We start from the raw sequence: 24,396 nt of genomic DNA, 5'->3' as shown, positions 1-24,396 counted from the left end.
AAAGCCATTTCTTAAAGATATCCATAAAAAGTGTCGTTTAAAGTTTGCCACAAGCCACCTGGGAGACACACCAAACATGTGGAAGAAGGTGCTCTGGTCAGATGAAACCAAAATTGAACTTTTTGGCAACAATGCAAAACGTTATGTTTGGCGTAAAAGCAACACAGCTCATCACCCTGAACACACCATCCCCACTGTCAAACATGGTGGTGGCAGCATCATGGTTTGGGCCTGCTTTTCTTCAGCAGGGACAGGGAAGATGGTTAAAATTGATGGGAAGATGGATGGAGCCAAATACAGGACCATTCTGGAAAAAAACCTGATGGAGTCTGCAAAAGACCTGAGACTGGGACGGAGATTTGTCTTCCAACAAGACAATGATCCAAAACATAAAGCAAAATCTACAATGGAATGGTTCAAAAATAAACATATCCAGGTGTTAGAATGGCCAAGTCAAAGTCCAGACCTGAATCCAATTGAGAATCTGTGGAAAGAACTGAAAACTGCTGTTCACAAATGCTCTCCATCCAACCTCACTGAGCTCGAGCTGTTTTGCAAGGAGGAATGGGAAAAAAATTCAGTCTCTCGATGTGCAAAACTGATAGAAACATACCCCAAGCGACTTACAGCTGTAATCGCAGCAAAAGGTGGCGCTACAAAGTATTAACTTAAGGGGGCTGAATAATTTTGCACGCCCAATTTTTAAGTTTTTGATTTGTAAAAAAGTTTGAAATATCCAATAATTGTCGTTCCACTTCATGATTGTGTCCCACTTGTTGTTGATTCTTCACAAAAAAAATACAGTTTTATATCTTTATGTTTGAAGCCTGAAATGTGGCAAAAGGTCGCAAAGTTCAAGGGGGCTGAATACTTTCGCAAGGCACTGTATGCTAGACTAAACTAGAAGCATTCACAATAAATATTTGAGCTCAAAATAAAGAACATTAGCATACAACTATGAATAAGGTCAATTCCACAGTAACAGATTGATGTTGAGACTAGTCATTTTCACTTTAAAATGTATGCGAAACAATAACGAATGTCTACAAAGTTAAACCACATAACTCTAAACATACACGGTACCAACAGCACCAACTGTGATTATGTTACCCAACTTTGCATCTGAACTGTTCAATTGTGTATTAGTAAACATTTTTGTGGAAATTGTTAAAAGAAGTCCTTGTGCATAGAGTTGTATGGTTTATTGTCTCCCACTGTGGATCCGTCACCGTCCGTTAGTGGGCGCTATATCAACTCTACGTACGTAAGTCCCACAATATATTGCAGACAGTACAGGCCCAGTTTTGACAACTTGGCTGAATTATGTGTTTTGCCATACAGATCTGGCATTTACTAAATTACACTGATTGGCCAGATGGTGGCGCTATAATAAGAGATTGAAAATGCAAACTTTGAAAGGTCACACCCCTCACCCCGTTTGACCAACAGTCATGAAATTTGGTACTTAGGTACCTCTCCTCACAAGGAAAAAATCTGCCTCTGGCCCGCCATAATGGATTTTCCACTTTAAAAAAAAACACTACTCTTCTGGCACCAAATGACCGAGCTACACAAAATTTGATATGTGGCATCTATGGATAAAGGTTCTCTGAACGCAATATTTTCCAGACTAGTTCCTAAAACAACATGGCCACTATTGGCCAAAAATTATTCACATGGGCGTGGTCTGGCACATAAATGCATATAAATCCATCAAGGATATTCATATTGTAACTAAATTTGGTACACATGTTGCAAACACTGTCAAGACTTAACATATGCAAGAACATTCATATCGGTGAAATCAGGGAGGGGACTGTGGATTTGTCTCTGTGTGTTAGTACGTTCGTCACACGTGATATCTCAGACAGACAGCACTGGCCCGATTTGGACTAAACGTGGATAAATTACGCATCTTCCCTATAGAGATCAGTCAGTTCCAAAATTACACTATTTGGCCCAAGGTGGGAGCTACTGTACAGTAATTAACCAAAACGTGTTAAATCACACACAATATCTCAATTGGCCAAAAGGTGCTGCATCATTCGTGGTGGACGACGTGTTTACTGTTGCCTGTTTTAAATTGTATTTGATCTCTGAGAAATTCAGCTAATAGCATTCGCCAGCTTGTAGTCAAAAAACAGAAGTGAGAGATACGTCTTGTTCGTTCAGTCATCCTTATGTGGAAAGAATAGGGTTTTGGAATAAAGGGCAATAGTATGGTTGAGGTTAACACAGGCTTAGGAGACCTTATACGTTTTGTTCTATGAGATAATACCAGTCAGTTAACATAACCTTTATTAATTAGGAAGCCTTAATGTGCTTTTTTTTTGATAAATGCATTAAATCCACAAAATGTAACCTTAACTAATGAAGATGATCTCATTGAACAAAATCTATAAGTTCTCCAAAGCCTGTGTTTACCACAGACCTTATTTTCGGCGTTTATCCAAAACCCCATTCATATTCCCATAGGCTTTGTCCAACAAACCATGGCGGAGTTAGTGCCTATTGCTCTCTAGTGTGGGGGGTCTGTGATAGAGGTCGACCGATTATGATTTTTTCAACGGCGATACCGATTTTTGGAGGACCAAAAAAGCCGATAACGATTAATCGGCCAAGTTTTTTGTTGTTGTTGTAATAATGACAATTACAACAATAATGAATGAACACGTATTTTAACTTAATATAATACATCAATAAAATCAATTTAGCCTCAAATAATTAAACATGTTCAACTTGGTTTAAATAATGCAAAACAAAGTGTTGGAGAAGAAAGTAAAAGTGCAATATGTGCCATGTAAGAAAGCTAACGTTTAAGTTCCTTGCTCAGAACATGAGAACATATGAAAGCTGGTGGTTCGTTTTAACATGAGTCTTCATTATTCCCAGGTAAGACGTTTTAGGTTGTAGTTATTACAGGAATCATAGGACTATTTCCCTCTATACCATTTGTATTTCATTAACCTTTGACTATTGGATGTTCTTATAGGCACTTTAGTATTGCCAGTGTAACAGTATAGCTTCTGTCCCTCTCCTCGCTCCTCCCTAGGCTCGAACCAGGAACACAATGACAACAGCCACCCTCAAAGCAGCGTTACCCATAAAGAGGAAGGGAAATAACCACTCCAAGGCTCAGAGCGAGTGAGGTTTGAAACGCTATTAGCGTGTGCTAACTAGCTAGCCATCTCACTTAAGTTACACCAGCCTCATCTCGGGAGTTGATAGGCTTGAAGTCATAAACAGTGCAATGCTCGACGCACTACGAAGAGCTGCTGGCAAAACGCAAAGAAAGTGCTGTTTGAATGAATGTTTTCGCGCCTGCTTCTGCCTACCACCGCTCAGTTAGGTACTTAGATACGTGTATGCTCAGTCAGATTATACGCAACACAGGACACGCTAGATTATATCTAGTAATATCATCAACCATGTGTAGTTAACTAGTGATTATGATTGATTGATTGTTTTTATAAGATAAGTTTAATGCTAGCTAGCAATTTATCTTGGTTTGTAACAGGCAGTCTCCTTGTGGAGTGCAGCGAGAGAGAGGCAAGTCGTTATAGTGTTGGACGAGTTAACTGTAAGGTTGCAAGATTGCATCCCCCGAGCTGACAAGGTGACTAGGCAGTTAACCCACCGTTCCTAGGCAGTCATTGAAAATAACAATGTGTTCTTAACTGACTTGCCTAGTTAAAGATTAAATAACGGTGTAAAACAAAAACAAAAAACACACTAAAAAAAATAATAATAATCGGCCAAATCTGTCCCCAAAAATACCGATTTCCGATTGTTACGAAATTTGAAATTGGCCCTAATAAAATCGGCCATTCCGATTAATCGGTCGACCTCTAGTCTGTGAGTGGCTTTGATAATTGGATTGAATTCCTCATGTCTTACTCATTTTTAGCAAGAATTATGGTCCAAATCAGATGTTAGGTACTATATTTTTTGAAGATTATATGAATCCTATAAATTAAAATGGGTGCAATCAATCAGCATAATTTCTCAGAGATCAAATTATATTTAAACAAAATAATGTTTTAGGAATGCTAATCTTATCCATTTCTAACAAACTATTTCAGAACAATCTGAAATGGTGGGTGTCGAAACCCTCTTGTGTTTTGAGGTTAAATAAATGTAGGGAGGAAGGGCAATTTCATCTCGTTTCTTAGATGTAGGCCTACTTTATATCTTATTACCCACTTTAGAAGTGGAACTATGAAAAAATAAAATGATGGATTAGGTCTACTGCACTTAAGTGGCTTGACTCAACAATTCAGTCCCACTAAAGCCTACATCTTCACAAACAAGACAATTAATTATTTTTCAATGTAGCCCACATCATGTTCTAGATATGAATAAAGTCTCGTTTCACTTTATTAAAAGTCCAATCCTATTATGTTTAGCTTAGGTACATGATTGAAAGATAATATAAAATATTAAGTACCAATGCTAGGAGCCGGACAACCTATTGCCATTGAACCAGGATTCAATCTCCCTTCAAGAACATATCATCATAAATGTAGAATTAAACTGCTGTGCGTTCGTCAGCACAGCATATGAATGCTCTATTAATGGCTATTTGATAGCGAACGTTAGCTAGATAGCTGACAAACTAAAGAGCTAGATAACGACGTTACCTATCCAACTAACGTTATTTCACTAGCACAAAGCTAGTGGAATTGCTTTAGGGAGCTAAAAACTCGGAATATGATGACATTTGCGTAAAATACGTGTCATGTGAAACTAGCTAGCTTGCTGCATTATTCATTTGTTGACATGACAGAAGTCATTCGTTGGCAAACTAATAGAGCTTAACGCGGTTTACCTCCACCTAATTTGGGAATCCTTCCAATTTTGTTGGTTATTTCTGCTGTCAGGGTTCCAAAGTCCTGTTCATAGGCTTCAAAATCTGAAGACATAGTGAAGTTTGACTGTAAAACAGGTGTCTTCTTGGCTAAAAAGTAGCTGAAGATGAAGCAAAACAACACTTCTGCGAAGGCGGGCCGTCACTTCCGTGTTGCGTTACAGAAAATGTTATCCGGTAAGAAAGCAGCAACTGTTTACTAATTGACTGGTTCTTCCAATGAAGTGTCAAAACTTTCTCCATGCGTGGCCAGAAAAAAAAATACGTGTACAGAGAAATGAAAGACATCGCATTAACTACAGTTTATGCATTAGCTACACATTTATTTATAGTTCATCAAATTGAAATAGAATAAACCATTTGTTTTTAAGAAGACATCGAACATTTATACAGAATAAAGAATGTTGCTACAATCTCTACTATAATCCCTCATGTTGTCTTTAATGTATCAAAATGTGATACACAATATATACCTCCCAAAGAGTCCTAATTCCAATAAAATACTGCAGAGGGAGCTGCGCGTCTTTAGAAATGTCACATTCTCCGGTTCAACTTTGCAACGTCATCTCACTGCGACTTGTTGCTGCAACCAGAACAAATATGTAAATGTTCCTTTTCAATCCACTTTAATCGTCGAATTAACGATTGTATATAGACGTATGATGTATGCTATGTTGTTGTTTTAGGAAACACAGTTTGACTCAAGAGTATATTTCACCGATGTGTCGTTGAATTAGCAAAATAGAGGGTATCTAGATCAAGCTAGTTGTATGGGCACGTCAGCCAAAAAAACATACAAATATGTTTTATTGTCACACACCGGATAGGTGCAGGGAAATGTGTTGTTTTTCACAGGGTCAACCATAGTAATATGGCGCTCTTTTGCAAACCAGGGTTACGTGCCTTGCTCAAGGGCACAGACAGATTAGATTTATTGTCGGTTCAGAAAATTCGAATCAGATTCAGTCTACAACGTAAGTAAACGTTAGATCGTTTTTCCCGCCATTTCCCTGAATTATCAGCTGACGGATATGAAACAAGACAATGTTACATCACTGAAATGATCAAGCCAACAGGATATATTTGGATTATAGATGTGTAACGTTATGTGCCTTAGAGTTTCACGAGCAAGCTCACAAACATACTGTATATGCAACTTATTGCATCACAGACTGGAATTGTAGCTAAAGTCTGAATAGTTTCTACTTGTCCTCTAGCTAGATATAGACAGTCATTCTACTATCAATCTACAGGGCGCCTTCTCCAGTGAGGAGGAAGGAGCATATGGATGACAAGGCAAAAGAGCGAGGGAAGGAGAAAACGGGTGCCACCAAGGAGAAAGCTGAGAAGGACAGGGGCAAGGAGAAGGGACGCAAGCGACGAAGCTCCACTGGGAGCAGCAGGTCAGTATTACTGTACCCTTACCATAGCATCTCTTGTTTTTATCAGACAACTTATATCCGCAGTCACTACTTTCTGATGCCCCACAGTAAACCCATCTTTCTGTCTTCACTCGGGTCTAAAGTAAGCCCCTCTCCCGGTCTTCACTCAGGTCCAGCTCCAGTAGCAGCTCTGGCTCCAGCTCCGGTTCTTCCAGCGGCTCCAGTTCCTCCTCTGCCTCAAGCCGCTCCGGGTCTTCCAGCTCCCGATCTTCTAGCTCAACCAGCTCCGGGTCGCCCAGCCCCAATCGCCGCCGCCACGACAACCACCACCGCTCACGGTCCAAGTATGTGTGTGTAACCGATGTGAAATGGCTAGCTAGTTAGCGGTGGTGTGCGCTAATAGCGTTTCAATCGGTGAGGTCACTCGCTCTGAGACCTTGAAGTAGTGGTTCCCCTTGCTCTGCAAGGGCCGCGGCTTTTGTGGAGCGATGGGTAACGATGCTTCGTGGGAGGCAGTTGTTGATGTGTGCAGAGGGTCCCTGGTTGGAGCCCAGGTAGGGGCGAGGGGACAGATGAAAGTTAAACTGTTACATGTGACCTGTAAAGTGTAAAGCAGTGGTCTCCAATCCCAGCCCTGAGTTAAAGTGTGTGCAGGCTTTTGTTCCACACCAGCACTAAATACTTTCAGTTCACCTAATGGTTTAACATTTAAACCTTCATTAGTTGTTTCAGGTATGTTAGTGCTGGGCTGACAAAAAAGCCTGCATGCTCTGTAACTCTGCTGGACCAGGGTTTGTGATCATTCCTAAAGCTAATCCAAAAACAGGATTAAGGAGATGTGATCTTGGAAGTGACATCTTTTTTGAGTGAAGGAATAGAGTAAGACCTCTTCTGTTTGTTCTCTAGATCCAAGTCATCAGTGAAAAAGGATGACAAGGAGAGGCGTAAGAGGAGCCCCAGCCCCCGACCAACCAAGGTGTACCTGGGCCGCCTCACCAGAAATGTTGTCAAGGTGAGTCAAAATGACTCACCCAGTCTCCAAGTGTACATGAATACAGTGTATGTGCACATCAATGGGATTCCATATAGCCTATTTGAATGCATTTTTTGTGTCAAGCTGCAGACCGCATGTTGAAGGCATTGGAGGTTTGTTGAAGTAGGGAGCAATGTCTTGGGGGTGGGTTTTGACTAAAGTCTCTGCTCTTTTCAGGAACACATCCAGGAGATCTTCAGCTCCTATGGCAAAATCAAGACGATTGACATGCCTGTGGACAGGCTCCGCTCACACCTGTCAAAGGGCTATGCCTACGTGGAGTTTGAGAATGCCGATGAGGCCGAAAAGGCTCTTAAACACATGGATGGAGGTTGGTGGAGACCAATGATTCTGGGTGTACATTAGAGGTCGACCGATTATGATTTTTCAACGCCGATACTGATTATTGGAGGACCAAAAAAAGCCAATACTGATTAATCGGACGATTTTTAATTTGTATTATTTGTAATGATGACATTTACAACAATACTGAATGAACACTTATTTTAACTTAATATAATACATCAATAAAATCAATTTAGCCTCAAATAAATAATGAAATGTTCAATTTGGTTTAAATAATGCAAAAACATAGTGTTGGAGAAGTAACAGTGCAATATGTGCCATGTAAGAAAGATAACGTTTAATTTCCTTGCTCAGAACATGAGAACATATGAAAGTTTGTGGTTCCTTTTAACATGAGTCTTCATTATTCCCAGGTAAGAAGTTTTAGGTTGTAGTTATTATAGGAATTATAGGACTATTTCTCTCTATACCAATTGTATTTCCTTAACCTTTGACTATTGGATATTCTTATAGGCACTTTAGTATTGCCAGTGTAACAGTATAGCCACCATCCCTCTCCTCGCTCCTACCTGGGCTCGAAGCAGTGTTACCCTTGCAGAGCAAGGGGAACAACTACTCCAAGTCTCAGAGCGAGTGACGGCCATTCCGATTAATTGGTCGACCTCTAGTGTACATGCAGTTAGCGTTTGAATGCATTGTAAAAGTCAACTACAGCGCTCTACTCTATTGAACTCTCTGTCCATAACCTATCCTCAAGAGTTTTTACCTGAGTCATACAATTAGAACATCATTTAAAAGTGTACCTCCATTTGTCCTCTGTTGTCTGCAGGTCAGATTGACGGACAGGAGATCACTGCAACTGCCGTGCTGGCTCCTAGGGTAATACATCCGCCCCCTCGCAGGCCCTCCCCCCCTCGCAGGATGCCCCCACCACCCCCGATGTGGCGTCGCACCCCTCCACGCCTGAGGAGAAGGTCAGCCTCCTACTGTGTTAATGTCAATGTGTGTGTGGATATTTGTCAGTCACAATAATTACATGTTTTACAGTACATTTCTGTATTTATTACACAAAGATGTACTTTGTTCCTATTATTTTATTATGGTAACATCTGTATCCTCTGTTCTGAATCCCTGATTAGAATGAATGGCAGATGACCATGTATCCCCTCAGTTGTAAAGTTAAAGACCTTTGTCATCCCCTTGTTCTTGACCTTTGTTTTCATCCTCCTCTCTCTGTTTCCCAAAGGTCTCGGTCACCACGGAGACGCTCTCCGGTTCGCCGCAGGACTCGTTCGCGCTCACCCGGTCGCAGACGCCACCGCTCACGCTCCAGCTCCAATTCCTCCCGGTAGAGCTGCCTGAAACCTCTCACCTCACAGCTACTCTCCTCCCTCCTATCCTTCTCCCACCTTTCCCGTTCTCCACTGTAAAAGTATGGCTGTATCCAAAGTTCTACTTAGCTTCCTTTCCTAGTCCTTCCCTCCATGTTCACTGATCTCAGAGGACATTACAGGGGAAAGCATGACAGCCTTTCTCTCGTCATAGTGTATTGTTATTGGTCGATAAGCATCATGTTGAATGCTAGGCTCAATCTGAGGCAAGAGGAGTGAAGTGAGCCCTGCTCTCAAGCCAGGTTTATTTTGTCCTCAACAGCTGAGTTGTGGCTTACACATTGTGATTACAGAATTCTCGTTTTTTGTTTGCACATAGATTTGTGCGTTTAGTTTTAATATGCAACTGTTACAACTCTTTAGTTGAGCCAGCTTGACATGTGCTGCCTGAAGTTTTAATAAAGTTGACTTGTTTTCATCAGGCTCAATCACACCATGCTACAACATTCCATAGTGCCTCGAGTCGTTAGTAGGCACTTTGCTACACTTGATACAAGCCTCAGAGCATGTTACCTCAATCATTATGCAGAAGTGTAGGCTGGCTAGACTGAGAGAAGATGTTTTGTGTACCATGTGCATGCACACAAGCGTGAAACACCACTTCCGGTGAGAACTAAAGCCACCTCAAATAACTGTTTTACTGTCAATCTATATCCAACATCAAAACGACACACACAAAAAGGCATGGTTCATTTACCTAAATATTTATACAAAGCTTGAAACGCCATCCACAATATTGCATTTTAATTGTATACACATGGAGAGGAAGAGGGGACACTATCTCATGTTTAGTATATCACTGCAGCAGTTAAAGGTATAAAAAAAAAATACAATACAATACAAATACAATGATCTTATCCATCTGTATAGGAAGGGAAGTTCAGGGTTTGGCCTCCTTGTGCCTCCTGGCTGGGTTTGTCCATCAGGTCTTTGAACCCTAGCTTTCCCAGAGGTTCTTTGACCATCAGCTGCCTGAAATAGCAGAGGATAGTTTCACATTGGTGATGAGATCAGTCGTGTTTATATCAAGTCGTCTCATTCTCAACAGGAAATAAGTACAGCGCCACACTCACTTATCCATCTGGCCTTCAAGGTAGTCCATTGACACATGGAGTTATAATAGCTGCTGTCTTTTAAGCACTTCATGATTTGTTTACTAGGCAAATCAGTTAAGAACAGCAGGTAGTGGTTAGAGCTTTGGGCCAGTAACAGAAAGGTTGCTGGATCGAATCCCTGAGCTGACAAGGTAAAAATCTGTCGTTCTGCCCCTGAACATGGCAGTTAACCCACTGTTCCTCAGTATGCCGTCAATGTAAATAAGAATTTGTTCTTAACTGACTTGCCAAGTTTAATAAAGGTACTTTTTTTTTTAAGAACAAATTCTTATTTACAGTGACGGCCAAGCCCAGACGACGCTGGGCCAATTGTGCGCCGACCTATGGGACTCTGAGTCACGTCCAGTTATGACACAGCCTGGATAGTCTCCAGCAAAGAGATGCAATGTTGCATTGTATTTCAAACACTAGACAGCTACAGGGAGAACAAAAGCAGTTGAACGTTCATTTCACAGATCTCATACACATGTGCTCAAACACCCCTTTCCCTGGCATTTGAAAAGCAGCCAGCTACAGCTGGAAACCTCAAGTTATGTGATGCTGTGCAATTGCTGGGTTGTCACTAGTTACCACAAAGTCGAAATTGTCTAAATCAAAAAATAAACATATTTGCAGTTTGGTCTTAAGGTTAGGTTTAAAATCCTGATTTTAAGAAGATACATTTGAGATATACAGGGGCGTGGGAAGTGTGTGGCTATATATGATTATGTTTGTTTATTTGTTTGGGTAACTTTGAGGAAATGCTTCCATCACTGCATGTCTCTATACAGTGCCTTCGGAAAGTATTCAGACCCCTCGACTTTTCCCACATTTTGTTACGTTACAGCCTTATTCTAAAATTGATTACATCGTTTGTTCCCCTCGTCAATCTACACACAATGGCCCATAATGACAAAGCAAAAACAGGTTTTTATAATTGTTTGCTAATTTATAAAAAATGTAAAACTGAAATATCACATTTACATGAGTATTCAGACTCTTTACTCAGTATTTTGTTTAAGCATCTTTGGCAGCAATTACAGCATCGTGTCTTCTTGGGTATGACGCTACTAGCTTGGCACACCTGTATTTGGGGAGTTTCTCACATTCTTCTCTGTAGATCCTCTCAAGCTCTGTCAGGTTAGATGGGGAGTTTTGCTGCACAGCTATTTACAGGTCTCTCCAGAGATGTTCGATTGGGTTCAAGTCGGCTCTGGCTGGGCAACCCAAGGACATTCAGAGACTTGTCCCAAAGCCACTCCTGCGTTGTCTTGGTTGTGTGCTTAGGGTTGTTGCCATGTTGGAATGTGAACCTTTGCCCTAGTGTGAGGTCCTGAGTGCTCTGGAGCAGATTTTCATCAAGGATCTATCTGTACTTTGCTCCGTTCATCTTTCCCTTGATCCTGACTAGTCTCCCAGTCCATGCCACTTAAAGACATCTCCACAGCATGATGCCACCACCATACTTCACCGTGGGGATGGTGCCAGGTTTCCTCCAGATGTGACGCTTGGCATTCAGGCCAAAGAATTCAATCTTGATTTCTTCACATTTACATTTAAGTCATTTAGCAGACGCTCTTATCCAGAGCGACTTACAAATTGAGACCAGAGAATCTTGTTTCTCATGATCAGAGTCCTTTAGGTGCTTTTTTGGCAAATTTCAAGCGTCATGTGCCTTTTACTGAGGAGTGGCTTCCGTCAAGCCACTCTACCATAAAGGCCTGATTGGTGGAGTTCTGCAGAGATGGTTGTCCTTCTGGAAGGTTCTCCCATCACCACAGTGGAACTCTGGAGCTCTGTCAGTGTGACCATCAGGTTCTTGGTCAAGGCCCTTCTAGGAAAATACTTTTTCCATTTAAGAATTGTGGAGGCCACTGTGTTCTTGGGGACCTTCAATGCTGCAGATATGTGTTAGTACCCTTCCCCAGATCTGTGCCTCGACACAATCCTGTCTCTGAGCTCTACGGACAATTCCTTCAACCTCATGGCTTGGTTTTTGCTGTGGGACCATATATAGACAGGTGTGTGCCTTTCCAAATCATGTCCAATTTACTACAAGTAGACTCCAAGTTGTAGAAACATCATAGATAATCAATGGAAACAGGATGCACCTGAGCTCAATTTCAAGTCTCATAGCAAAGGGTATGAATACTAATGTAAATAAGGAAATTTGCAAAAATGTTTTTTTTAACTCTTTGCTTTGTCATTATGGGGTATTGTGTGTAGATTGATGAGGAAAATGTTTCATTTAATTCATTTTAGAATAAAGCTGTAATGTAGGAAAATGTGGAAAAGGGGAAGGGTCTGAATAATTTCCGAATGCACTGTATACATTGACAGGCTGGATGTAATGAAATTATACTAATAGTTTAGCACACAACTTGGATTTGTAGGTGTCTGTAAAACAAGAGATTCTGAAGATTAAACTGAAATCTCAAGCTAGCAAAATTTCTCAAAGTAAATAAGGTGTCTTTTTTGTATTGAATATATTTGCATAAAATTCTAAAAATCTGTTTTCACTTTGTCAGTATGGGGAATTCTGTGTAGATTGTTTAGGATGTGTTTTTTTTTTAATCCACTTTACAATAAGGCTGTGCTGTAACAAAATGTGGAAAAAGTCAAGGGGTCTGAATACTTTCCGAAGACACTGTAGGTGGGGTTTAGCCATAATTATGACTATGGCAACTAGTGACGATCTAGTTGCTGCGCACGTCACGAAGCTATTGCTGGCTAAATATACATTTTGAATGTATAATTCAACTTCCGTATGTTTGTACAATTTAAAGTTATTCAAATAATAATTACAAATACATTTTTAAAAAGCTATTGCTTGAACCAACGAGTCTGTTGCTCAACCACAAGTGGTTTATTTTTCTTACCAAAATTATCCAAAGGAAATTATCCTTTGTCGGGAGTACAGGGCCGAAAAAACTTACTGCTGGAGTGCATACTGTAGCGGTCGAGATAAAAAAAAATGAACAAGACCTTCACCAATGTGTCATGCAAGCCTGCGGTATATTTGAAGCGCCGCATAGTTCTGACGTAGACAAACGTTCTAATCTAGACATGAATAATCAACCCATAACATCGATTACGTTTTCGACAATCTGTTAACTTTTAAAGAGACAGAAACAAAGTTTAGACATTATGTGACAGAAATAAGTAAAAGTACGAGCCAGCTACAGTCTGTCAAATCTTTAACAGTGAAATAGTTTATGTTGTCTATAGTCCTCATAAAAACGTCTACATGTTGGCTGTCAGTCAGAATTTTATTTTACACAGGTAGTCAGAAATTGTTTCATGATCATCATACCACTGGAGGTCTCACTGCAACTGCAGAAGGGATGAGTCTGGGTAAAAGGAGGGGATGACAGACTTGAGATAATGCAGTTAGCAAGACTTCGTAGCCTAATAGAGCTGTAGTCAGGAGAGAGAGACTTGCCAAACCTTCCAAGCTGATTTATCATAGGACATTAATTATTAGCATTTTTTTTACATTTTGAGTAAAGTACGAGGTTTTTGAATTTGATTGTTGCTTTATCCTAGTTAACGTGCTTTGTATTGAAGTCTTTCGGAATTGGGTGGAGATCAAACGGTGACTATGGCCTCGGAGTCGGAGACGAATAAACGGCTCTTGCTAGATGTCCTGACCAGACCTGGAAACGATGCATGTGCGGATTGTGGCAATGCAGGTAGGAAACGAACTGTTAATAAAAGAGGGGCGCCAAATATTTTACCGGTCCCTGTTCATGTGCTCACGTGTGCATATGAGCGACGCGCGAGGTCTCATCATCCTCGTAGAGAATGCACCTGCCATTGAATCTTGAATAGCCTATTGTTTTCTGTTACCATTGTCAATGTGACAGCTTGTCAGTCAGTGTTCTCCTTATCTGATGTCTATATTTTATTTAACAGCATTAGGCCTCATTCTACTGCACTAAAAACAAAAGGTTTTTACAGAAAATAATATGAATTGCTCTCGAGACACACCTTATATTAGACTGGCAGCCAGCGCCAATCGAGGAGCTGGACTATGGACCTTGTAAAGCTGTAGGCTTTATGGAGAACTGCCAAATGTATTGAGACATGCAGACCCGGTAAACAAAAGTCCTATACTTCACTGAGTACCTTCCATCATGTGGTTAAATTGATTACATGTGTGGTGTTGCTGAGTCATCCCTGTCCTGTTTGTCACCTGTTATTGCCTTTTGGAGTGTTTGTGGTGGCTAGTAGTCATTGTGTGACATCAATATAAATCGCTCTGGATTAGAGCATCTGCTAAATGACTCAAATGTACAATCCTCAGTGTGTCTCTGTGTGTGTGTCTTCAGTGTTTGGGGTGTATGTAATGGGTGTTGCTCAATCTTGTCTGTCAGCATGCAACAACCTTCTGAGAGTGCATTTTTGTATTGCGGATGGTCATTTCAATTTGGCTTTACAGTAACTATTGTCACATCCCTCCCTGGCCCCTCATCACCACTTCTGCATTATAGGACTTCCTCTCTTGTTCCCCTTCTCATCTCACCGTGATAAAAGTGAGCTGGTGGGGAGGTTCCAGGATGGGACTGATGCCCAGTGCTGGAGCTCTGCCCACCCAGGATTTCTTGGCAGTGGCACCATGTCTATAGGTGACATGAGGAATGATCATAAACACATACTTTCACTACTGGCAGTCTGTGCTGCATTTCTTCATTACGACTTTGTGATGCAGATGTCAAATAACGCATATAGATAGTAAGTCTCACCTCGCAGCGTTCACTCCTTTACGACTAATGTGTTTGTGGTGGTGATACACGTTTCAGTTTCTCAGTTCAGGTTTGTATTATAGTTGAAAATGTGTGATCAGAGAAATATTTGGCAACCACAGATCAAAAATAAGTGTTTTGTTCAATGAAAAAGTAGTGTATTTAATTGGAAAAGGGCTTACCAAGAAAAACTTCCAAAATGACTAATTCGAGGTAGAAATAAGTTGGAACACAAAAGCAGAAATTGATTTCCTTTAGCTCACTTTAATCCATATAGTGTATTCCACTGTTTAATGCAGGCTAATTTGCACCAGTGATGTTTCACTGCCAAATGATTAGTCATCTGTTTCCACACATTGATGTCACACAGTATTATGCCAATGTTCAGAATCTCTCCGCTGCGTGAAATAGTGATATAAAGCAAGGTCAGATATTTCATCCCCAAGACTAGTAGTTAAACTTGCAATTACTAAGTAGAGTAATCTGATCCTAGATCTGTAGTTAGGGACTACTTCTGCCTCAATGTGTTTCTGAATGTATTGTACACTGAACAAAAATATAAATGCAACATGTAATGTGTTGGTCCTATGTTTCATGTGCTGAAATAAAAGATCCCAAAATTTTCCGTACACACAAAAAGCTTATTTCTCTCAAATTTGTTTACATCCATGTTAGTCAGCATTTATCTTTTGCCAAGATAATCCATTTACCTAACGGGTGTGGCATATCAAGAAGCTAATTGAACAGCATGATCATTACACAGGTGCACCTTGTGCTTGGGACAATAAAAGGACATTCTAAAATGTGTGGTTTCATTATACAACACAATGCCACAGATGTCTCAAGTTGAGGGAGAGTGCAATTGGCATGCAGACTACAGGACTGTCCACCATAGCTGTTGCAAGAGAATGTAATGTTAATTTAAGCCGCCTACAACATCGTTTTAGAGAATTTGGCAGTATTTCCAACTGGCCTAACAAACGATGCATAACCACGCCTGCCCAGGACCTCCACATCTGGCTTCTTCACCTGCGGGATCATCTGACCAGCCACCCAGACAAGTTCGATGTCGTAACCAACTTCAGTGGGCAAATGCTCAACTTCGTTGGCTACTGGCACGCTGGAGAAGTGTGCTCTTCACGGATGAATCCCGGTTTCAACTGTACCGGGCAGATGGCAGACAGAGTGTAACTCCCACTTGGAGTTTTCCAAAAGGCACCTAAAGGACTGATACCATGAGACACAATATTCTCTGGTCTGATGAAACCCAGATTTAACTCTTTGGCCTGAATGCCAAGCGTCACGTTTGGAGGAAACCTAGCAATGCCCCTACGGTGAAACATGGTGGTGGCAGCATCATGCTGTGGGGATGTTTTTCAGAGGCAGGAACTGGGAGAATAGTCAGGATCAAGGGAAAGATGAATGGAGCAAAGTACAGAGCTATTCTTGATGAAAACCTGCTCCAGAGCGCTCAGGACCTCAGACTGGGGTGAAGGTTCACCTTCTAACAGAACAAATAAGAACAACTGCCCTATGCACACAGCCAAAAAAAACATAGGCGTGGCTTTGGGACAAGTCTCAATGTCCTTGAGTTGCACAGCCAGAGCCCGAGCTTGAACCTGATTGAACATCTCTGGAGAGACCTGAAAATGTCCGTGCAGTGACGCTCCCCATCCAACCTGACAGAGCTTGAGAGGTTCTGCAGAGAAGATTGGGAGAAACTCCCCAAATACAGCTGTGCCAAGCTTGTAGGGTCATAACCACAAATACTTGAGGCTGTAATCGCTGCCAAATGTGCTTCAACAAAGTAATGAGTAAAGGGTCTGAATACTTATGTAAATGTGATATTTTAGATTGTTTTGTTTTTTTAATCAATCTGAAAAACATTTTTTTAAATCTGGTTTTGGAGGGGTTCACGTGACCCTTAAACGAGATGGCCGCATGAACTAAGAGCTCCACACAAGTAGTTTCCAATTCTTCATCGTACCTCCACTTCAAGTTAAACTCATTAGTTTAGTCAAAAAGTAATGGCGGCTACAAAAGGCGACATTACAGGTGACATTTTTGCCCAGACTCGAGCAATAGTCAAGAAAAAGCCTCCAAGAAACAGCTAGCTTCAGAAAAAGCTAGCACCCTTAGTCAGGAGCAAGAGGACCCGTCCCCTCCCGAGGCCCAACAACCTCCAACCTCGCACTCTGTTGAAGACATCCTTTCTGAGCTGAGATCCCAACGTACAGAACTTAACATCAAATTAGATGGCATTAACTCTCAGCTCAGTGTGATAGGGGGCAAGGTGACAACCCTGAAATTCTTTGCCTGACATCAACAACAAGATAACCATCAACGCGGGGCACCTAGATGAGGCAGAGGGTCGAATCCTATCCATGGAAAACTCACTGGCAGACGCCATGGAAACAACAGCATCTGCTAAAAAGAAAATAGAGCACATGGAAGAGAAAACAGAGGACCTGGAAAGTAGGAGGCAAAGGAATAATTGTGTTCTATTAAATCTGTCAAAAAAAGAAGTGGGAAACATCCCACTGCTCCGCTACCTGCAAGACAAACTTCCCGAGTGGCTCCACCTGTCCACCAACAGGCCCATATAACTCGAGAGAGCTCACCGAGCACTGAGGCCCACATCAGCAGCCAGACAACCAGCACGATCACCATACGTTTCCTGAGATTCACCGACAAGGAACGAGTCATACAGGCGCCGAAAATCAGCACCGTTACAGTGGGAAATGCCAAACACACCTTATACCAGGACCTGTCTTCTGGAATACGCCGAAAGTGCCGAGGTTTGACGAGGTGAAGAACTACTCCATTTATCGAGGCATCTTTAGGGGATTCAAATACCCAAACGAGCTCAGGATTCTTCACCAAGTTGTCCTGCGACACATCAAAACTCCCGAAGTGGCAAAATGTTTTTTGAAGGACAATCCTGGCCACTAAGAAATGGACCAATGATTAAAAGCGATTACTGTTATTACTAATGGAGGTAAGACAACATATGGCCGCCATCCAACGACCCACCCGCCCCGCTAAATGTCATTATAACCGTCTAATTTGTATTTCTTTTATTTTAGCTGAGAGAGGGATAGGCCTAGGCCTACTAACGTTTTAGTCTACTTTTATTTCCCCTTTTTAAATTATTTGTAGTAATCATTTTCACATAGGCCTCCACCATTTATAGCCTGTCGATTACGACATTTACAGACCTAACGAGAGGCTCAATGTGTCAATGTTATGCCTATGGCCTTATCCTGTTGATATTACGTTTTAATAAGAACAAACAACTTATCCTCCCTCTTAAGGATCTGCTCCATCGTTTCTGTTTTATTTGGACCAAATGATTTGCCCTATGACCTTTGGAGGAGATATTTGTAGGCTGGGCTATTGATTTGATTTTCTACCTTTTTTTTTTTTTTTTTTTTTTACTGTGGTCTGGACAGGGGGGCTACGTTGTCACTTACTTAATACGGGGCAGAAAGGATGAGGCATTTTTGGGGGAGGGGACATTGTGCGTTGCTAACTGTTCCCGTTTATCGGGAACACAGAATTGAGACTGAGTGTGGGGTTAATCGATCAAACGGGATACGTCGAGTTGTTTTGGAACTGGGCTGGGGTGTCCAGAGATTGTTCTTTTATGTACACCATTTAGTTTAATTTTATGTGATTGTAGCTGTAACTATTGTCCACCTATTCCCAGACATAGAACTGTCATGGTCTAGGTCATGTGATAAAACTGAAAAAAATATACTATGTGCTCTTTAAAAAGGAAAGCGCAGACAGTGCACTATTATACAAGATGCACACCTCTGTGATGCCGAACATGCTAAACTTCTCAGAACTTGGGTGGGACAGGTGTTTTCTCGTCTTTCAAATCAAACAGTAGAGGCACAGACATACTTATCCATAAGCATGTTCTGTTCGTAATTGACAAAAACATATCTGATCCGGAGGGGAGATTTATTCTGATAACTGGATCACTGTATGGGTAACCAATTACTATCTTAAATATATATGCATACGCCTGCTTTCATGTCGAAAATGATAACCCTGTTCAATAAGCATTGTGTTTCCTTTGGAGTCCTGTCTGGAGATTTTAATTGTACCCTGAACCCAACCCTGGACAAATCATCTCAAGTCTCCACCACTAACCCTAGATCCGCAAAGATGTTGAACTCTCTTACTAAAGATATGGGACTGATAGATATCTGGAGAGAGACTAATAGTTCATCTATGGACCATACATACTACTCTAATGTCCATAACACCTACTCCCATATAGATTACATTTTTATCCCAAAGGTTTTTTCCTCAATTCTGCCACGTGTACAATCGGACCCATAACGCTTTCAGATCACGCCTTTGTCCACCTCCACTTTGACCTCTTTACGAAACAGAAATACCATCAGTATAGCAATAGGCCTAGTCGATTGCTTGCTTACCAATAATAAGAAAGAGCAGTCAGAGTGAACAATCATGGCCATCCGAACACCAGATGACGAGGTCACATATGATCCAAATAAGATCAATTGAACTTTTCATGATTTTTACAGCAAACTATATACTTCTGAGAGAAAACATACGGAGGCAGAACTCCTTTCCTTCCTAGAGGGAATCTCGCTACCTAAACTATCAGAGACCGACCAAGAAGATCTCAACTCCCCCTTCACTCCTGAGGAGGTCCTGGAGGAAATTATCTCCATGCCACCTAACAAGTCCCCAGGCACAGATGGATTCCCCAGAGAGTTCTACGAAGCTTTTTGGCCCCAGCTTAGCCCTATTTTCATGCCAACGCTGGATGATTTTTGCAAAAACTGAGCTCTCCCGGTCTATATGTACACAGCCCGCATTACAGTGTTGCTCAAAAAAGACAAGGACCCTCTATCCTGCTCGCTTTCCGGCCCATAAGCTTGTTGGATTTCGACTACAAAATAATTACCAAATTGCTCGCCAAAAGACTAAATACTCTTCTTCCCAAAATAATAAAAGTGGACCAAACTGGATTTATTAGAGACAGGTACTCTTCTGATAACATTCGCTGTCTTTTTGATATTATAGACCAAGTAAACGCACAGAAGACCCCTGTCCTGCTGGCTTCACTGGAGGCTGAGAAGGTGTCTGACAGGATGGAGTGGAGCTTTCTGTTCTCAGTCTTAGAAAAGTTCAATATGGGCCCAAACTTTATTAAATGGATGAAGTCCCTATACTGTCATCCAAATGCCAAGGTGACTACCAATGCTTTGAATTCTGACCGATTCCCTTTGGGAAGTGGCACAAGACAAGAATACTCGCTGTCCCCCCTGCTCTACTTGTTGGGGGTGGAGCCTCTGGCAGAGTTGATAAGGAGCAATTCAAGTTTTATAGGTGTTTCTGCAGGCGGCCTGCAGCACAAAATTTCGCTCTACGCGGATGATATCTTGCTCGGCATATCCAACCCTGAGAAATCCCTCCCATTTTAGACACAATTGCTCTGTACGGCAAGTATTCAGGATATAAGATGCATTTGAACAAATCCACTGTTTGCTCTCTCAATCTTACACTCAACAGCTCTTTGAAGACACTGTCCGTTCGAATGGAAGACACAGGGGTTCCAATACATTGGGATCTTTAACACCAGATCTGAAGTTCCTTTTCAAGCAAAGTTATCTTCAACTCCTGGATCGAATCAAGAACGCTCTCCAAACCTGGATCTCCCTCCCAATTAGCTTAGTCGGAAGAATCAATGTTATCCGTATGAACATCCTCCCTAGATTGAACTATTTATTTCAGGTGCTCCCATGCTATGTCCAAGTTTCCTTTTTCTAAACAACTAACCAAAGCATCACCAAATGTATATGGCGCAATAAAGAACTGAGGATCAAGTTCTCCACTCTATCGAAACCTGAATCTAAGGGTGGTCTTGCCCAAATCCGCAACATGCTATTCATGGATCACAAACAGACAAGACTCGATGTGGATTCAGATAGAAGCCCAATCCTCCGGTTCATTGCCCCTAAGCTCAATTATATTAATGAATAACTTTAGTGAAGTGGGCAATATAGCCCAAAAAAACTTAGTGATTTACAGCACCCTTCTAGCATAGAGGGACTGTAAGAAATACCTTGGCATTTCCTCCCAAATATGTTCTCACTCTCCTATAGTATGCAACCCAGACTTGCCAAAAGCCCTGAGTGATGCCAACTTTAATCTTTGTCATTCTCTAGGGTTCAGGACCTTTTCAGACCTGTTTCATCAGAAAACCAACTCTGTGGTAAATTCAATGTCCCAAGATCCGTTTTTGTAAATAATATCGTCAAATTAGACACATCATTTACTTCCAAGGGGAGGTTTAGAGCTCAGCTGAATGAAGTTGAGACCCTTCTTGTCACAGCACAATCCATCAAAGGCAACATCTCATATCTACTGACTCCTTTCTGAGAAAGGAGGCTCCTCCTTTACTCCTTTGAAAATCATCTCTGAAAAGGACCTTTGTCTGACTATCAGTGATGAGTTATGGGTGGATGTTTGCGACAGGGTATACTGCTCCTCTACTAATGTAAAAAATTAAAGAATCTAATTACACATTTTTGTACAAATTTTATTACACCCCAGTGAGACTCCATAGAATGAATACGGACATTTCTCCTGACTGTAAAAGATGTACCTCTGAAAGGGGAACCTATATGCATGTATTTTAGAGTTGAAGAGAGATTACCAGATATTGGCAACCTATACATACTTCTGCATAGAAAACACTCGATGTACAGTTTGATAAGACCCCATGTATCTATCTTCTTAATGCCCAGCAGGACTTTGTTCTTGATCCTGACGGAGAAAATGTGTTTATTACGATCACATACTTTACTAAGAAATGTATTCTTCTATTGTGGGCTTCTAATACTTCTCCTACATTTAAAATGTGGATTGACCAGATAGTTGACTTTATTCCTCTTGAAAAGCTGACTTATGACCTCCACAAGAGACAGCCCAAGTTTGATAGACTCTGGTCTCCACTACTCAACTATATTTCAAATTGGACAGAGTGAATGGGGTGATCAGGGAAATAAGCAGATACATGTTGTGTAAAAAAATGAATTATTTGCTCATCGTTTCAGCTAAGGCTGGAAATAGCTAATAGGAACGCTAATAGTGCTGCAGCAAGTTTGTTTGATTTGTTTTATGTTTTGATTTGATTATTTATGTCTGCCACGTGTGAATGTGGAATGTGTTTTTGTCGGTTGATTGAAAACAAGAAACGTAATAAATCTTTAAATTGTAAAAAATATATCTGGTTTTGCTTTGTCATTATGGGGTGTGTTGTGTGTGGATTGATGAGAAGAAGAAACAACAACAATTTAAGCAATGTTAGAATAAGGATGTAACATAACAAAATGTGGAAAAAGTCAAGGGGTCTGAGTACTTTCCAAATGCACTGTAGAAGCAGTGGTCCACTGAATGTTTTACATCTTCACCAGGTTGGTGGAACATTCATTTCATGTTTGCCGCTTATTGCAACTGCATGTTCCCTGACGCGGTGTAGTACTCTGAGGAGCGAAGGCCCCAAGGTTGGTCCTGGCAGTAGCAGGCTGTTAAAGGATTGCATGAGGCATGAGTGATAGGAGTTGGAGGTAGTCCTCAATGGGGTTGGTACCTTCTCTGGAGGGATGCGGTCAGTTGGTTATTTTTGGCAAGGGCAAGCCGGTCTGCTGGGAAGGTATCGCTTATTTGGAAAGACTGTCCTGCATGTCAGGCCGAGGTTAGCTCGAACGATACCGTGGAGCCCTGAAAGGTTTCGACCTCTTGTCTCACGCTCTGCAGTGTTTGTTGTTTAGCCTCACCCTGTAGCTGGAGATGGCAGTCAGCTGGTTGTAGGAGAATGGTTCTCTCAGATCAATCATTGAGGATTGCATAGGTGTCAAGGGATCTTTCTTTGTTGTGGAGGGTTACCTTGACTAGTTTAAGGATAACTCTGTAACAGGGGAGTTGACCAGGCAGGTTTTGTTACTTGGATGTTGGTTGACCTCGCATATAATTTGTAGGTGTTTGGTAGTTGTATTGGAGGCACCATACTTTGCAGATAGGTCGGGGGCACTACAGGCTGAGGATCGGCGAGAGGAAGCTGGGCTGGAGCCTGTTTGTGAGCCTTGGCTGGAGTCTATGGAGGAGGCTGGAGAGGAGCTTGCTGAGGATGCTGGAGTGGAGCCTGTGGGGGCTGGAATGGAGCCTGTGGAGGCTGGAGTAGAGCCTGAGGCTGGAATAGAGCTTTCCGGGGAGGCTGGGGTAGAGCCTGTGGAGGCTGGAGTAGAGCCTGAGGCTGGAATAGAGCTTTCTGAGGAGGCTGGAGTAGAGCCAGGGTGCGTTGTCGTGCCCCATCGTCTTCGGGCCTCTGTTTGCCGTCTGGGGATTTGGGGATGGCTCCTGGGCCACCTTCAGCTTGGCTGATGTACTCAACCTCATATTCTTGGAGGTGAGCAGGCTGTTGGACCATGCGTCCAGAACGCAGTGGTGTGGAAACGCCAGGAATAGGATTGTCAGGTTGTTCTTCTTTCATGGCCGCAATTGAATCCAACTCGAAGGACCATAAAGAAAAGGACTAGCCTAGGGTGGACTGTAAGTTAGATTCAATGTTGCTGCCACTATGGGGCATCGGTCAACATGTAATGAGATGGAGATGATGGGACGGACGGACGGGGGGGGGGGGATTCTGTTGGCTTGTAAGGCCGGTTGGTAGGGTTAGGAATGATGTGGTGGTCTAGTAGCAGATACAAAAAATACCTATCAGGGGCAAATCAACATAAAAGTGCATGAATGAAAAAGTAGGTCCGGGAGAATAAACAGGAAAGAAATGGGCATAACGGTCAAATGTAATTAACTTAGAAAACTGCCAAACATTAACAAGAACAAAGGGAGCACATGGAACACAAACTGAGAGCATGAATAGCATCAAAAAGGTGTACAACAGACGAGAGCAATTGGCAGCATAATATATACTGTATTTAGCAATTGCACTTACATATGTGTCCGACCATCTCTTTTCGAAATTGTGTTTTCTACGTTGGATAAAAGTACAGATTCCTGAGCTTTACATTTGTATACAATACACTGCAGTTGAGGAACAATGGGAAAATAATGCTGCATTGAAAGTTGATATACTTGTAACCCCACTTTTGAGAAAATGGACCTTGAATGTTTTGGTACACCTACTGGATAGCGTTTCTTTGCCTACACCCATTCAGCATCGTTCACACCTTCTTAAGCCTTAGCCCCACCCATCCCTTTAAGGATTCACATGTGAGGCCATGTGCTAAACAGAGTGAGTAAGTAAACAACAAGTGTAGTAAACAACCAAAAATTTCAAGACTAAAAGTGGTGAAAGTAGTAGCCTACAGTAAGGGAAAAAATGCACTTAATCTAGTTCTATTTCCCAATCTGACTTTGGTGCAGGTCATGTTGTTCTTCACATTACTGTCTCAGGTAAACACACAGTAATCAAATCCAAATGTATTTGTCACATGCACAGGATACAGGAGTTGTTCGCATTGTAGCAATATCAAAAATAGAAATTGCCCAGATATATTTTTTTATATTTT

General features: G+C 41.6%; 3 protein-coding genes across 8 annotated transcripts in view; 2 read left to right on the top strand and 1 right to left on the bottom strand.

The window, feature by feature from the left end:
• The window catches only part of vti1a (vesicle transport through interaction with t-SNAREs 1A), a 192,052-nt gene extending 187,013 nt beyond the window's left edge, over nt 1-5,039 (bottom strand). For 2 of the 4 annotated variants that reach the window (XM_046368785.1, XM_046368787.1), the window contains exon 1: nt 4,829-5,032. In XM_046368785.1, coding sequence (XP_046224741.1) covers nt 4,829-4,922 — 94 coding nt within the window. In that variant the 5' untranslated portion in view covers nt 4,923-5,032. Of the gene's footprint in view, nt 1-4,828 lie in introns of all 4 variants that reach the window. The other 2 variants (XM_046368786.1, XM_046368783.1) reach the window with 2 other exon arrangements.
• Nucleotides 5,040-5,393: 354 nt separating this feature from the next.
• On the top strand, nt 5,394-9,397 carry LOC124048224 (RNA-binding protein with serine-rich domain 1-like). Of its 2 annotated transcripts, none has more exons than XM_046368781.1 (7): nt 5,394-5,469; nt 6,121-6,270; nt 6,420-6,593; nt 7,156-7,261; nt 7,460-7,613; nt 8,418-8,562; nt 8,835-9,397. In XM_046368781.1, exons 1-7 carry the CDS (start codon nt 5,399-5,401, stop codon nt 8,938-8,940), a joined length of 906 nt encoding a protein of 301 aa, XP_046224737.1. In that variant the 5' UTR covers nt 5,394-5,398; the 3' UTR covers nt 8,941-9,397. The 2 variants fall into 2 exon arrangements, with proteins under 2 accessions (XP_046224737.1, XP_046224738.1); XM_046368782.1 differs by lacking the exon at nt 5,394-5,469 and adding an exon at nt 5,494-5,841.
• Nucleotides 9,398-12,988: 3,591 nt separating this feature from the next.
• LOC124048222 (arf-GAP with dual PH domain-containing protein 1) overlaps nt 12,989-24,396 on the top strand; it is a 30,221-nt gene continuing 18,813 nt past the window's right edge. The window contains exon 1 of one of the 2 annotated variants that reach the window (XM_046368779.1): nt 12,989-13,765. In XM_046368779.1, the coding sequence (XP_046224735.1) occupies nt 13,675-13,765 (91 nt within the window). In that variant the 5' untranslated portion in view covers nt 12,989-13,674. The remainder of the gene's footprint in view (nt 13,766-24,396) is intronic. The other variant, XM_046368780.1, reaches the window with a different exon arrangement.

Source organism: Oncorhynchus gorbuscha, linkage group LG11 (assembly GCF_021184085.1).
Source record: "Oncorhynchus gorbuscha isolate QuinsamMale2020 ecotype Even-year linkage group LG11, OgorEven_v1.0, whole genome shotgun sequence".
Classification (NCBI taxonomy): Eukaryota; Metazoa; Chordata; class Actinopteri; order Salmoniformes; family Salmonidae; genus Oncorhynchus; species Oncorhynchus gorbuscha.
The sequence above is the reverse complement of the archived record's forward strand: the minus strand, read 5'-3'. Positions and strand labels throughout refer to the sequence as shown.

What these genes read in the sequence shown, in the direction of transcription:
- LOC124048224 (XM_046368781.1), top strand. Translation starts at nt 5,399, where the DNA reads ATGTCACATTCTCCGGTTCAACTTTGCAACGTCATCTCACTGCGACTT. An exon ending in CACCACCGCTCACGGTCCAA is followed by an intron (nt 6,594 to 7,155) that starts GTATGTGTGTGT and finishes TTTGTTCTCTAG; the next exon opens with ATCCAAGTCATCAGTGAAAA. An exon ending in TCTTAAACACATGGATGGAG is followed by an intron (nt 7,614 to 8,417) that starts GTTGGTGGAGAC and finishes TGTTGTCTGCAG; the next exon opens with GTCAGATTGACGGACAGGAG.